Here is a 14,696-nt window from a genome sequence, read left to right as displayed (position 1 = left end):
GGGCTCTTGCCTTTCCTTAGACCATACCTGTCTTTCAAACCAAGACACAAGCCCAGCTCCCTCAGCCTCTCCTCACAGCCAAAGGGCTCCAGCCCCACCTTGGAGGCCCTTCCCTCACCCTACTCCAGCTGCCAGACATCTTTCCTGCCCTGGGCAACCCAAACCAGGCCCCAGTGACCTGGATAATCCACGTCCTTGATGTCCTGGTCACACAGCCCTGGCCCCTTGTCCCCGTGTCAGGCTCTGGGGTTGATTTGTGGAACATCCTTGGGGGAGGCTGTGGCTCCAGGTGGAGCAGGGGGATCCCGGGGGACAGGGGACCCTGCTGGGCATGAACAGCTTTGGACTTGTCTGGGGAAACTGTGAGGGGGGGCTGGGGCAGAGTGACCAACCCAGTGACCTCACACAGCCCTGTTGGGATGTCACACAGCCCCTCCTGTGATGTCACAGCCTGCTCTGTGATGTCACACCTCTGTCCTGTGATGTCACAGTCAGCTCTGTGATGTCACAGGGACAGCCTGCGATGTCGTACTGCTCGATGACCTCACATAGCCCACTCGGTGATGTCACAGCCCACTCTGTGACCTCATGTTACCAGATGATAAACTGCCCATCCCAGCTGAGCTAACACAATTCCTGTTCTCCAAAACCACTGGCCTGTGGAACCTGCACAATGCCCGTTGTGTAATAAGGGGAACTGGAAGTTCCCCAGCCTCTGTGTCCTGCCAGCTCAGCCAGGCTGAACATTGGGGTCCACGACCACCAGGGACCACCAGAGAGACCTCCAGGACAGAAGAACCCATAGGTAAAGGGGAGGGGAAATATGTTCATGATTTTGGGGAAATGATTATCATATGTGTGTTTAGTCCAGGACAGTCAATGAATAAGTTTGTAAAGTACAGAATATAAACAGAAATTTCCTGTACTCAGCATGCACGGCTTTGGGAGGAGCTCTCCCCTGTGTATCCAGCCACATAAAGAATGCTGCTTTTTAATGCTATATTGGTGTTTGGGAGTTTTTTATTTTACTGAATTTTTGGTAACACTCCATCTGCCCAGGAAAGCTCTGTCTCCAGCTGTTCATAAACAGAAAAGGGTGGTGGGAGATGTGGTGGTCAGAGGCTGTTTGGGGTACAGTGACCATGAAATTATTGAGTTTTTAAATATTTTGTGAAAGAAGGAGGGGCATTGTCCTAGGGTGATGTTATGGTGTTTGTATCTCCATTCGTGTGTTCTGATTATGTTTGGTATTATGTCCTGTGCTTCCAGGACTGACTCTGAAAGTGAAGCTTTGTTTTGTCTTGTTATCAGCCGGCTCACCTCCCCCATGGTCTATGTTTAGGAGAGGTTTTAGCTCGGTTTGCTTGCTTGCCTGCTTGCTTGCTTGCTTGCCTGCTTGCTCGCTTCTGCCTCTTTTTCTTTCCTTCGCTTTGCCCTTGCTTTTGCTTATTAGTTAGTTCAGCTAGGCAGTCCAACTTTTTCCCTGGACTGTTTTCTCTTCCACCCCGTCCCCTCCCTCTCCTGGATACCATCTGAACCTGTTCTGGGCGGGGACCTGGGAAACCCCCAGAAACACCGGGAGTCTGCATTCTGTCACCTGCAGCAGTCATTCCCCACTGCCAGAGACTGATAACTGAGCGACCACTCGCCGGAGAGACTGAGTTTGTCATCCCTTCAGAACGGTGAAAGAGTCTTTTTTGTCAGCTGGTGTTGTTTTTTTTTTTACCCTGTGCTGGGGAGTGTCTTGCTTGTTAAATAAACAGGGTTTTTTCTCCCACTCTTCACTGAGGAAATTCTTCCCGAACCCGGTGGTGGGTGGGAGGAGTCGTGGGGTTTGCTGTCTGGGGGCTCCTTCTGGAGGTTTTCCCCCAAATTTGGCCAAAAACAGGACAAATATACTGGCGCCCATCTCGGGGCTTGAGAAAGTGGGAAAAAAACCCTGTTCTAATAATAATTTGGTTCAAATTATTTTGTGTTGGTATAGAGCAGTTATTGGCTATGTTGTTGGAATTCATGTCTTTTGGGGTGGAGGCCTGCATGGGTTTTTGGTCCCTAGGGTTTTTTGAGGTCTTAATACTTCTGTGGTCCCTAGGTTTATTTTCTTATCCAGAAATAGCTCCAGTATTGTCCCTAATACGTAGTTTCTGTAGCAGAGGGGCATTGACCAGAATATCCATCGGGCTGGGCTTGGTTTTAATGGCCTGCAGGAGATTTATAAAGGTGCTGGAGTCTGTTCCAGGAATGTATGGTTCTTGGTTGTGGTTGTGTACTCAGTTTGTTAGAGGAGATGCAGGGGATGAGGCTTTTCAGCCTTTGTTTTCCTTCTTCTCCTCTGAATTTGTTACATCCTTATTAGAGAATGTTCAGTTCCCCCTGAGTGTTAAAGAGACCATCTTTCTGGTGTTTAATATAGTAAGCTTTCTCTATACAGTCTGCAGTTTCTCTAGAATGAGAGCTGAGATTTCTAGAGGGGCTGAGACCCCTGACCCCAGAGTAGAGCCAGGCGTGAGGAATCCTGAATGGTGTGGGAAATGGGAGGATATGGGCCAAATCTTAAAGGAATTTTCTGACCCTACATCCTGGGATTTTCCATGTGAACAAATTCAGAACCCAGCTGAGGTAGCAAAGTACCTGAAAGAGAAGTGCCATGGTAATTCTAAGGAGAAGAAGATCATTGCAGTGAGCTGGGCCCTGGCATATGCTTACCGTACCCTGCTAGATACTGTAGGGCAGCAGACAGAGGAAGGGGGACAGGCAGATAAATCAGCCACTATCCCAGTCACTCAGGCTGCAGCCAACACCCCAGGCTCGAGGCCAACAACTACACCAGACAGTGAGCCTAAGCCAGCAGCTAAACCTGTCAGTAAGCCTCAACCAATGGCTGTTGCTACCAGCACGAGAAGTGGAAAGTGCACAGACAAGACTGATCGACCAGTGGATGATGATGATGATGATGCAGGAGAAGGACCCTCGACGCCTCCTGACATAAAACCAGGAGTCAAAGCAACTGGTAAAAGATCAGAGGCCAATATTGAGTCTTTTTCCCTAAAGGACCTCCGTGGCCTAAGAAAGGATTACACCCGACGACCTGATGAGTCTATAATTAGTTGGTTGGTCCGTCTTTGGGATGCTGCAGGCGAGGCTACAATTCTGGATGGCACTGAAGCCAGGCATTTGGGATCCCTGTCACATGATCCTGTCATCGACCAAGGAATGATGAGGGGGCCTAACCCTCACAGCCTCTGGGCACGGGTCCTGGATAGTGTAGCACAAAGATACCTGTGTGCAGATGATCTTTATATGCAGCAGACCCACTGGAAGACGATAGAACAAGGGATCCAACGCCTGAGAGAAATGGCAGTGGCAGAGATTATCTTCTCAGATGACATAACAACTAGGAATCCGGACTTGGTACCATGTACATCTGTGATGTGGCGAAAACTTGTACGACTTGGGCCCCATGAATATGCTTCTGCTTTAGCAATAATGAAGCGGGACGAGAGGGATGAGACCGTGCTTGATATGGCAAAGAAGCTCCGAGCATATGCAGATGCTGTGCATGGCCCAACACATGCCAGAATTGCAGCTGTGGAAACACGTCTGCAGAAATTAGAAGACAAGATAGAGGAGAATCATAAAAGACTCAGGGAGGAGATTAAAGAGGACCTTCTCCAAATCTCAGCAGTACAAATTAGAGGCCCTGGTATCCAACGCAGACGTTCCCCTGATGGGGAGAGGAGGTACACCCCACGAGCTGAGCTGTGGTTCTTCCTACGTGATTGCGGAGAAAACATGAGGAGATGGGATGGAAAATCTACTGCTGCTCTGGCACAACAGGTGCGTGAATTGAAGGAAGGCAAGACCCAAAGAGGAAGTTCCACCAAAAGGACAGCAGCTCCAGTTGCCCGTAGCCAAGCTGCCAAGTATGATGATGATGATATATCTGATCCCCTTGAAGGAACCTCTAAGACATATGCCCAAGGAAAGAAGGATAAACAGGCTTAGAGGGGCCCTGCCTCTAGCCAGGGAGAGGCGAGGGAAAATCGTGTCTTCTGGACTGTGTGGATTCGTTGGCCTGGCACATCGGAACCACAAAAGTATAAAGCTTTGGTTGATACTGGTGCCCAATGCACATTAGTCCCATCAAGATATGTGGGGGCAGAATCTGTTTCTATTGCTGGTGTGACAGGTGGATCACGGGACTTTACCTTGGTGGAAGCTGATGTGAGCTTGACTGGACATGAATGGAAAAAACATCCTATTGTGACTGGCCCAGAGGCCCCATGCATTTTGGGCATAGATTACCTCCGAAGGGGGTATTTTAAAGATCCAAAAGGATTCAGGTGGGCATTTGGGATAGCAGCTGTGGTGACAGAGGGCATCCAGCAATTGAACACCTTGTCTGGACTGTCTGAGAATCCAAGTACTGTAGGACTTCTGAAAGGAGAAGAGCAAAAGGTACCAATTGCCACTTCCATAGTGCATCGCCGACAATACAGAACAACTCGAGATGCTGTGGTTCCCATCCATAAAATGATCCGTGAGCTGGAGAGCCAAGGGGTGGTCAGCAAAACCCACTCACCCTTCAACAGCCCCATCTGGCCTGTGCGTAAATCTGAAGGAGAATGGAGATTGACTGTGGACTATCGTGCATTGAATGAGGTGACTCCACCACTGAGCGCTGCCGTGCCGGACATGCTGGAACTCCAGTATGAGCTGGAGTCCAAGGCAGCAAAGTGGTATGCCACTATCGATATCGCCAATGCATTTTTCTCCATTCCTCTGGCAGCAGAGTGCAGGCCTCAGTTCGCTTTCACATGGAGGGGAGTGCAGTACACCTGGAATCGACTGCCCCAGGGGTGGAAGCACAGTCCTACTATCTGCCATGGACTGATCCAGACTACACTAGAAAAAGGTGAGGCTCCAGAACATTTACAATATATTGATGATATCATTGTGTGGGGGAACACAGCAGCAGAAGTGTTCAAGAAAGGAGAGAGAATCATCCAAATCCTCCTGGAAGCTGGCTTCGCCATCAAGAAGAGTAAAGTTAAGGGACCTGCTCGAGAGATCCAGTTCCTGGGAGTGAAGTGGCAAGATGGACGGCGTCAGATTCCTACTGATGTCATCAACAAAATCACAGCTATGTCCCCACCAACCAACAAGAAGGAGACACAAGCTTTCTTAGGCGCCATAGGTTTTTGGAGGATGCACATTCCTGAGTACAGTCAGATCGTGAGCCCTCTTTACCTGGTTACCCGCAAGAAGAACGATTTCCATTGGGGCCCTGAGCAGCAACAAGCTTTTGCCCAGATAAAGCAGGAAATTGCTCATGCAGTAGCCCTTGGCCCAGTCAGGACGGGACCAGATGTGAAGAACGTGCTCTACTCTGCAGCCGGGAACCATGGTCTGTCCTGGAGCCTGTGGCAGAAGGTGCCTGGTGAGACTCGAGGCCGACCATTAGGATTTTGGAGTCGGAGCTACAGAGGGTCTGAAGCTAACTACACCCCAACAGAGAAGGAGATCTTGGCCGCCTACGAAGGGGTCCAAGCAGCCTCAGAGATGGTTGGCACAGAAGCACAACTCCTTCTGGCACCCCGACTACCAGTGCTGGGGTGGATGTTCAGAGGAAAGGTTCCCTCAACCCACCATGCCACCAGTGCTACATGGAGCAAGTGGATTGCCCTCATTACACAGCGCACCCGGATTGGAAAACTGAATCGCCCTGGGATTTTAGAAGTAATTACAAATTGGCCTGAAGGTGAAAGTTTTGGTGTCACAAATGAGGAACAAGAACCAGTGACACGGGCTGAAAAAGCTCCACCATATAACCAACTGCCAGCAGAGGAAACACGCTATGCTCTATTCACCGACGGTTCCTGTCGCATTGTGGGGATGAATCGGAGGTGGAAAGCAGCCGTATGGAGCCCCACGCGACGGGTAGCAGAGGCCACTGAAGGAGAGGGTGGATCCAGTCAACTTGCTGAACTCAAAGCGGTTCAACTGGCCTTAGACATTGCTGAAAAAGAGAAGTGGCCAAAGCTTTACCTTTATACCGATTCATGAATGGTAGCCAATGCTCTCTGGGGATGGTTGGAGAGATGGAAAGAGGCTAACTGGCAGCGTAGAGGAAAACCAATTTGGGCTGCCGAAGAGTGGAAAGATATCGCTACCCGGTTAGAGAAATTACCTGTAAAGGTTCGCCATGTAGATGCCCATGTTCCCAGAAGTAGGCCTAATGAAGAGCAGCAAAACAATCAGCAGGTAGATCAGGCTGCAAAGATAGGGGTGTCGAAGATAGACCTTGATTGGGAACACAAGGGAGAGTTGTTCCTAGCTCGATGGGCCCATGATGCCTCAGGCCACCAGGGTAGAGATGCCACATATAAGTGGGCACGAGACTGAGGGGTGGATCTAACCATGGACAGTATTTCTCAAGTTATCCATGACTGTAAGACGTGCGCTGCCATCAAGCAAGCCAAGCGGGTGAAGCCCCTCTGGTATGGGGGGCGGTGGTCCAAGTACAAGTATGGAGAGGCCTGGCAGATTGACTACATCACACTGCCTCAAACCCGCCAGGGCAAGCGCTATGTACTGACCATGGTGGAAGCCACCACTGGATGGTTGGAGACCTACCCTGTGTCTCATGCTACAGCCCGTAACACCATCCTGGGCCTGGAAAAGCAGGTCCTTTGGAGGCATGGCACCCCTGAGAGGATTGAGTCAGACAATGGGACTCATTTCAAGAATAGCCTTATCAACACTTGGGCTAGGGAACATGGCATTGAGTGGGTGTACCATATCCCCTACCATGCACCAGCTGCAGGGAAGGTGGAAAGGTACAATGGACTGTTAAAAACCACCTTGAGAGCATTGGGTGGGGGATCATTCAAAAACTGGGAGCAGCATTTAGCAAAGGCCACTTGGTTAGTTAACACCCGGGGTTCCACCAACCGAGCGGGCCCTGCCCAGTCTGAGTCCCTGAATATAGTAGATGGAGACAAAGTCCCAGTGGCACATATCAGAGGTTTGTTAGGGAAGGCAGTTTGGATCAATTCTGCCCCGAGTACAGACAAACCCATTCGTGGGATTGTCTTTGCTCAAGGACCAGGTTGTACATGGTGGGTAATGCAGAGAGATGGAACAACACGATGTGTGCCTCAGGGAGATCTGATTGTGGGGTGAGGCAGCATGAGACAGAAGGAAATATGTAAGTGTCAAAGGTCTGAGCAAGTGAGATGGAAGAAAATGTGTCCGAATAAGTGAAAGATGGAAATTTCTACTTGCTGAAGTTTTTACATGCTGTTTAGTATGTTCACGATATGGAGATAAGGGGTGGAATGTCCTAGGGTGATGTTATGGTGTTTCTATCTCCAATCGTGTGTCCTGATTATGTTTGGTATTATGTCCTGTGCTTCCAGGACTGACTCTGAAAGTGAAGCTTTGTTTTGTCTTGTTATCAGCCGGCTCACCTCCCCCATGGTCTATGTTTAGGAGAGGTTTTAGCTCGGCTTGCTTGCTTGCTTGCTTGCTTGCTTGCTTGCCTGCTTGCTTGCCTGCTTGCTCGCTTCTGCCTTTTTCTTTCCTTCGCTTTGCCCTTGCTTTCTGCTTATTAGTTAGTTCAGCTAGGCAGTCCAACTTTTTCCCTGGACTGTTTTCTCTTCCACCCCGTCCCCTCCCTCTCCTGGATATCATCTGAACGGACGGGGACCTGGGAACCCCAAGAAACACCGGGAGGCTACAATTTGTCACCTGCAGCAGTCATCCCCAGCGCCAGAGACTGATAACTGAGCGACCACTCGCCAGAGAGACTGAGTTTGTCATCCCTTCAGAACGGTGAAAGAGTTTTTTTTGTCAGCTGGTGTTGTCTTTTTTCCCTGTGCTGGGGAGTGTCTTGCTTGTTAAATAAACAGGTTTTTTCTCCCACTCTTCTCCGAGGAAATTCTTCCCGAACCCGGTGGGGTGGGGGGGGGAGGAGTCGTGGGGTTTGCTGTCTGGGGGCTCCTTCTGGAGGTTTTCCCCCAAATTTGCCCAAAACCAGGACAAGAAATAGAAGATGAGAAAAAGACTGAGATACTTAACCCATTCATGTCCTCAGTTTGGAACAATAAGCCAGGATGTCCTGAGGACAAGTGTTCTCCTGAGCTGGGAGATGGGGACAGGGAGCAGAACAGACCCCTGTAATCCTGGAGGAAGCAGCTGAGGACCTGCTGAGCCACTCAGATGCTCACAGGTGTCTCTGGGACCAGATGGGATCCATCCTAGGGGGATGAGGGAGCTGCTGGATGAGCTCCCCAAGCTGCTCTCCATCATTTCTCATCAGTGCTGGCTCAGCAGGGAGGTGCCAGAGGACTGGAGGTGCCAATGTGAGCCCATCCCCAAGAAGGGCTGGAAGGAGGATGTGGGGAAGTGCAGGCCTGTCAGCCTGACCTGGGTGCCTGGTGAGGTGATGGAACAGATCACCTTGAGTGCCATCACAGGGCACCTACAGGATGGCTGAGGGATCAGAGCCAGCCAGCGTGGAATTCAATATCTGCATTGATGATCTGGATGAGGGCATTGAGTGCAGCATCAGCAAATGTGCGGATGGCACCAAGCTGGGTGTGAGTGTGGATGTGCTGGAGGGTAGGAGGGCTCTGCAGAGGGACCTGGACAGGCTGGATCCAGGGCCCAAATCCAACAAGGTGAGGTTTAAAAGACCAAGTGCCAGATCCTGCACTTTGGCCACAACCACCCCTGCAGTGATCCAGGCTGGGGACAGAGTGGCTGGACAGCAGCCAGGCAGAAAGGGACCTGGGGACACTGATGGACAGCAGGCTGGACATGAGCCAGCAGTGTGCCCAAGTGGCCAAGAAGGCCAATGGCACCTGGCCTGGATCAGGAATGGTGTGGCCAGCAGGAGCATGGCAGTGATTCTTCCCCTGTGCTCAGCACTGGTTGGGCAGCACCTGGAGTACTGCGTCCAGTTCTGGGCCCCCAATTTAGGAAGGACATGGAGGGGCTGGAGCGTGTCCAGAGAAGGGCAACAATGCTGGTGAGGGGTCTGGAACACAAGTCCTGGGAGGAGTGGCTGAGGGAGGTGGGGATGTTTATCCTGGAGAAGAGGAGGCTCAGGGAGTCATGGTAGTGTAAATGCTCAGGTTGGACTTGATGATCTCCAAGGACTTTTCCAGCTTTTCTGATTCCATGATTCTCTGAAACCACCCCTGCAGCAGTTGCAGGATGAGCCCTGGGCCTCCTCTTCACAAGGTCCAGCAGCCCAGGTCCCTCAGCTTCTCCACACTGGCCCCAAAGCCCATCCTGTCAGTCTTGCAGAGCCTCTCCAGCCCCTCCTCATTGCCCACAACAGGGAGCCCCACACCCAGACACAGCAGCCCAGATGTGCCCCCCTGGCCTGTGGTGCCTCTGGCAAGGGAGCAGCACGAGGCACTGCAGGACCCTGCAGACAATTCCTGAAGCACTTGGAGGATGATCCTGCTCCCCAAGCAATGTTTCCATGGTAGCAATTTGGGAACAGAAATAGGGAGCGAGGCCGGAGAAGAAAGGGCAAACAGGGATGGGCTGTTTGTAGAGGAGGGGATGGGGATGGACAAGAGGAAGAAATCTAGATGAGGAAAGACTAAAGAAAGGAAAGGTGAAGCCAAGGAAATGCTCAGAGCAGTCTGGGGATGGCTGCCATTCAGCCCTGGCTCTGAGCAACAACATTTGCAGTGGGACAGGAAACTCACAGATCATGGGAACAAACTTTCTGGCTGACTTCAGAGGCCACAACAAAGCTGAGTGGTTTCCCTGCCGTCCCCCAGCCCTTGCTGGCCCCAGGGGCTGATGGCATTTGTGCTCACTCAGCTCCATGTCCCCACAGCAGCACCATGGGGGTGCTGAGCCTGCTGTGTGCAATGCAAACAGGGGCTCCTGAGCCAGTGCTGCCGTGTGTGTGCCTGCAAGGATGCGGCTCCTGTGTGAGCTGGGGGAGAGGCCAGGGCTGCAGAGGGGGGATGTTGTTGGCAGGTGCATGAGGACGCTCTGGGACGCTGCCCTGGGGTGTCCAGCGCAGTGGGGATGGATCAGCCCCTGCTCTGCTGCTCCTTGCCAGGGTGTCCCCCTTGCAGGGAGCTTGCAGAGCACCAGCCATGCTGTTTGCCCCCAGCCTGCCCACGGCCAGCCTGGGGCTGCTCCCGGGGCTTTTCTGTGCTCAGCATTGGGCTGGCCAAGTGTTGTGGAGAGAACCTGGCCAAGGAGCCTGGAGCCCCCAGGCCCTGCCCTGAGGCGTCAGCGCTGCCCCAGCAGTGCCCATGGCCTGTCCCTGCTGCAGCCCCGGCACTGCCACCCCCAGGGCTGTGCCCGGCCCCGAGAGCACTCAGGCCCTGCAGCAACACGAGGGCCAGGAGGGCAGCGGGGCAGTGGCACGGGAGCAGCACTGGCAACACCAAGTGCTGCTGCTGCTGCTGGGCACAGCTGCTGTGCCAGCACTGATCTGCCCCAGCTCTGCACACAGACATTTTTGCTGCAGTTTCAGAGAAGGGAAGAAAAGGGGCATTTCTGGAGAAATCTTTGCTGGGAGAATCTTTATTTTATTTTATTTAAAGTTACCAACAGCGCAGCCCCTCATTGACACAGTCTCTGGGTCACAGAAAAGATGCAGAAAATCAAAAGGAAATACAGCACAAATAATGACATTTCTTTGTAGACAATATTGAAAAGCTAAAACAAAGGAAAGTAAAGAACAAACCAACAAGCAAAGCAACAAGAAGAATCAAAGGAGACTTTTATTACAAGTGATTTTCAGAAATTGGCCAGCAGTTTAATGTTTCTGAAACCATCTAGTGTTCAGTCTCCACACTGCAGCCTTGAGCTCCTGATTCCTCAGGCTGTAAATGAGAGGGTTCAGGGTTGGAGGCACTACTGAGTACAGAACAGACAGGGCCAGATCGAGAGATGGGGATGAGATGGAGGGGGGCTTCAAGTAGGCAAACACTGCAGTGCTTAGGAACAGGGAGACCACAGCCAGGTGAGGGAGGCAGGTGGAAAAGGCTTTGTGCCGTCCCTGCTCAGAGGGGATCCTCAGCACAGCCCTGAAGATCTGCACATAGGAGAAAACAATGAACACAAAACAGCCAAATACCAAACAGACACTAACAGCAATGAGCCCAATTTCCCTGAGATAAGATTTGGAGCAGGAGAGCTTGAGGATGTGTGGGATTTCACAGAAGAACTGGCTTAGGGCATTTCCATGGCACAGGGGCAGGGAAAATGTATTGGCTGTGTGCAGCAGAGCATTGACAAAGGCACTGGCCCAGGCAGTTGCTGCCATGTGGGCACAAGCTCTGCTGCCCAGGAGGGTCCCGTAGTGCAGGGGTTTGCAGATGGACACGTAGCAGTCGTAGCACATGATGGTCAGGAGGGCAAGCTCTGATCCAAGGAAGAAGACAACCATAAACACCTGAGCCACACATCCTGAGTAGGAGATGTTCCTGGTGTCCCAGAGGGAATTGTGCATGGCTTTGGGGACAGTGGTGCAGATGCAGCCCAGGTCAGTGAGGGCCAGGTTGAGCAGGAAGAAGAACATGGGGGTGTGCAGGTGGTGGCCGCAGGCTACGGCGCTGATGATGAGGCCGTTGGCCAGGAGGGCAGCCAGGGAGATGGCCAGGAAGAGGCAGAAGTGCAGGAGCTGCAGCTGTCGCGTGTTGGCCAATGGCAGCAGGAGGAAGTGGCTGATGGAGCTGCTGTTGGACATTTGCTGTGTCTTGGCATGGGGATCTGTAAGAAAAGTAATCATGGAATAGTTCAGTTTGGAGAGGACTATAAATATCCCAGCCCAGCTTGGTGGCACTTTCCCCCCACTGCCTGCCCAGGGCTCAGCTGCCTGGAGCTGTCCCTGCCAGCAGCTGCTTCCCTGAGCCCAGGGCTGAGCCCTGCCAGTGCTGCCAGAGCCCAGCCCAGCCCTGGGGGCTCAGCTCTGCCTTGCACACCCCTCCCAGCACAGGGCACTGCCCAGGGTCAGCTCTGCCTCTGCAGGCTCTGATGGCAATGTCATAGCTATCCTGAGGAGTCTGGAAAAGTGAAACTGATGCTGCCTGTGAGGGACCCTGGGCTAATTTCTGTCGGTGACTGCTTTATTAAAATCCAAGAAAAAATATTATATTTTTTCCAAACTGAACTTAGAGATTAATATCTATATGCAATTTCCCATCTAAGCAACCCAGAGCAGTAGATTATAAAATCAGGATTTTCTTTTTTAGGCAGGCCATGCCTCACTGTGCTCCATGTGTAATCTACCTAGAAACATTCTGGAGTTAAATGTTATGCTGGGAGCAGCAGTCCTGAACAATGCAGCATCCTCATCACGCAAGGACAATCCTTCCAAGCCTTACCAGCTGTCTCCTTCCACCCAGACCTTGTCCCCCAGTGCTGGGAGCAGCTCCCAGGGCTGGCTGAGAGCTGTCCCTGGCAGGCAGCAGAGTCCCTGCCCCAGCACAGCGCCCTGGGCTGCAGGACCCTGCTCTGCACCACAGCCCTGGGCACCCCTGGCTGCTCTACACAAGAGATCATCAGAGAATGTACTCACACAGACTGCAGGCATTGGGGTGTTCCAGCTTTAGGAGATCACTGCAGGAGCTGCAGCTGCATTGTCCTGCAGTCAGAGGCTTCCTGTGTCAAGGGCTGGGAGTGATTCTGCCCCAGGCACTTGTGAGCATCTTCCCAGCCCTGACTGATTGAAGCTCTCTGTGCCTCTGTGCTGTGCCTGGGGTGGCTGCAGGCAGTGCCCCAGCCCTGCTGGGCTGGGAGAAGAGCTGCTCATCGAGAGAAATGTGTTTTTGAAGCTCTTCTTGGTTACCAGCATCGCATTCTGTGCAGGGAGCCCAACCCAGCTCAGTAGAAGAGACACAGCACAAGGACTTTAATGAACCTCTCAGGGATTGGGGGTGAGTCTCTGAGCATCAGTCCCTGACAGGGAGCTGAAGAAACCTCTCAAGAACTCCAAGTCACAATCAAACTCCAAAGTTTCCTAAAGTTTTAATGGGTCCCACTGAGGGACACGACTGAGAAAGTGTCCCCAGGTTCCAGTCAGAGCAGGAAATTGGAGGCAGAGATGACAGGTGGGGACAAAGAGAAGACAAGTCCTGGTGCCCTGGGGCACAGCAGGGTCTGTGCCACCAAGGGCTGCGAGGAGACACCTTGTCCTGAGCCACTGGGGCCTCCTGGCACAGCCCCAGCAAGGCTGGCCACTGTCACCCCTTGTCCTGCCCTCAGCATCCCCCCACATCCCAGTGGCCTCAGGGATCTGCTGGGACGAGTCCCTGGGGAGCCTTGGTCAGGAATGGCCCTGGGGGCTCCTTCTTGCTCCCAGGGACTGCAGGTTTTTCAGAGGACTTTGGGTTTTGCTTTTGCCTTGGAGTCTCTGAGAGCTTTGTGCAATCATGGCCTCCAATTATCTGCTTTAATTAGTCCCCTGAGAGCCTTGGTAAGTAACAACACTCAGTTGGGCTGATTAATGCTTCAAGATACTTCAATTTTTTTAAGGTACTTGGAGGTTCCCTTTTGACACCAACTCTTCTAGTAGTTTATGCAATCATGGCCCCAATTATCTACTCTAATTAGTCCCTTGAGAGCTTTATATTGACACTCAGTGTGTCTCAATAATACATTGAGATACTCAAGGTTTTAAAGGTAGTTTGGATTTTCCTTTCCTCTCTGACTCTCTGAGAGGGTTTTTGGCGATCCTGGCATCCAGTTCTTTCCTCCAAGCAGTCCATGAGGAGCCTGTGTCGGGGATGGACCTCAGTGAGACCCATTAATGGTTTGAGACACTTTGAGTTTTTCTTCTTCCTTAGACTCTTGGAAAGGTTTGTGCAATCTCCTCTCAGGCCCTGAGGTTCAAGGTCCCAGCACCAAATGCACCACGGGGCTCACTGGGATCAAGCAAGTCCTGACAAATCATGGCTCTGCCTTGATTTCCCTCTGGTCTGGTGCCATTCATTAGGAAAATTTTCAAATCCAGTTATGGAGAAATATTTCCAAGAGATTCTAAGAAATACACATTCCTATTTTGAAGACTGTATTTCATTGCTATTCTCCTTAGAGCAGAGGTGATTCCAGCATTCTGTGATTGATATTGATGCAGGCTCTCTCCTCAGGTCTGGCCTGCTCACAGAAGCTGTACCTTGAGGTCTGAGCCAGTGTGGACAACCTTGCTGCACATTCCCCAACCCCATCCTGTCTGTCCTCACTCACCTGGGACCTGCTTTACTTGGAGAACTGGCTGCACACAGGCTAAAAGGAGTGTTCCCCCCCCCTTTTTTCTTTTTTTTTTTCTGTTTTGAAGCAATCTACAACTCCGTAATGTCCCCATTGAAAACAGACACCTTCTATTAGTGTGTGCTAAAGCCAAGATGCCACCAAGCAGCTTCTCCTTATCCAAGGCAGAACCCTGCAAAAAATGTTTGAGTCCTTTGGACTCCTTGGTTCCCTGAGGCCTTGCAGTGTCACAAAGGCCCCTTGGTTCTGCACTGTCACAATGGAGATTTGGGTCCATGGGGCCCCACAGTGTCACAATGCTCTTTTGGGTTCCATGAGGCCATGTTCTATCACAATGGACTTTTGGTTCCTCGAGGTTCCATACTCTCAACAATGGTCTCTGTAGTTCCAGAGTGTCACAATGGACTCTTGGTTCCAGGTGGCCCCACAGTGTCACCGTG

General features: G+C 51.7%; 1 protein-coding gene and 1 long non-coding RNA gene across 2 annotated transcripts in view; one reads left to right on the top strand and one right to left on the bottom strand.

The window, feature by feature from the left end:
- The window catches only part of LOC148218569 (uncharacterized), a 386,417-nt gene that overhangs the window by 200,426 nt on the left and 171,295 nt on the right, over positions 1-14,696 (top strand). The window lies entirely within an intron of this gene.
- Positions 10,802-11,389, bottom strand: LOC148218570 (olfactory receptor 14J1-like). The gene has a single exon (XM_088157834.1). The coding sequence runs from the start codon at positions 11,387-11,389 to the stop codon at positions 10,802-10,804; it is 588 nt and encodes a 195-aa protein (XP_088013960.1).

The sequence above is a fragment of the Sturnus vulgaris genome, unplaced genomic scaffold, assembly GCF_052056855.1.
Source record: "Sturnus vulgaris isolate bStuVul1 unplaced genomic scaffold, bStuVul1.hap1 Scaffold_180, whole genome shotgun sequence".
In the NCBI taxonomy this organism is placed as follows: domain Eukaryota; kingdom Metazoa; phylum Chordata; class Aves; order Passeriformes; family Sturnidae; genus Sturnus; species Sturnus vulgaris.
The sequence above is the reverse complement of the archived record's forward strand: the minus strand, read 5'-3'. Positions and strand labels throughout refer to the sequence as shown.

What these genes read in the sequence shown, in the direction of transcription:
- LOC148218570 (XM_088157834.1), bottom strand. Translation starts at nt 11,389, where the DNA reads ATGTGCTACGACTGCTACGTGTCCATCTGCAAACCCCTGCACTACGGG.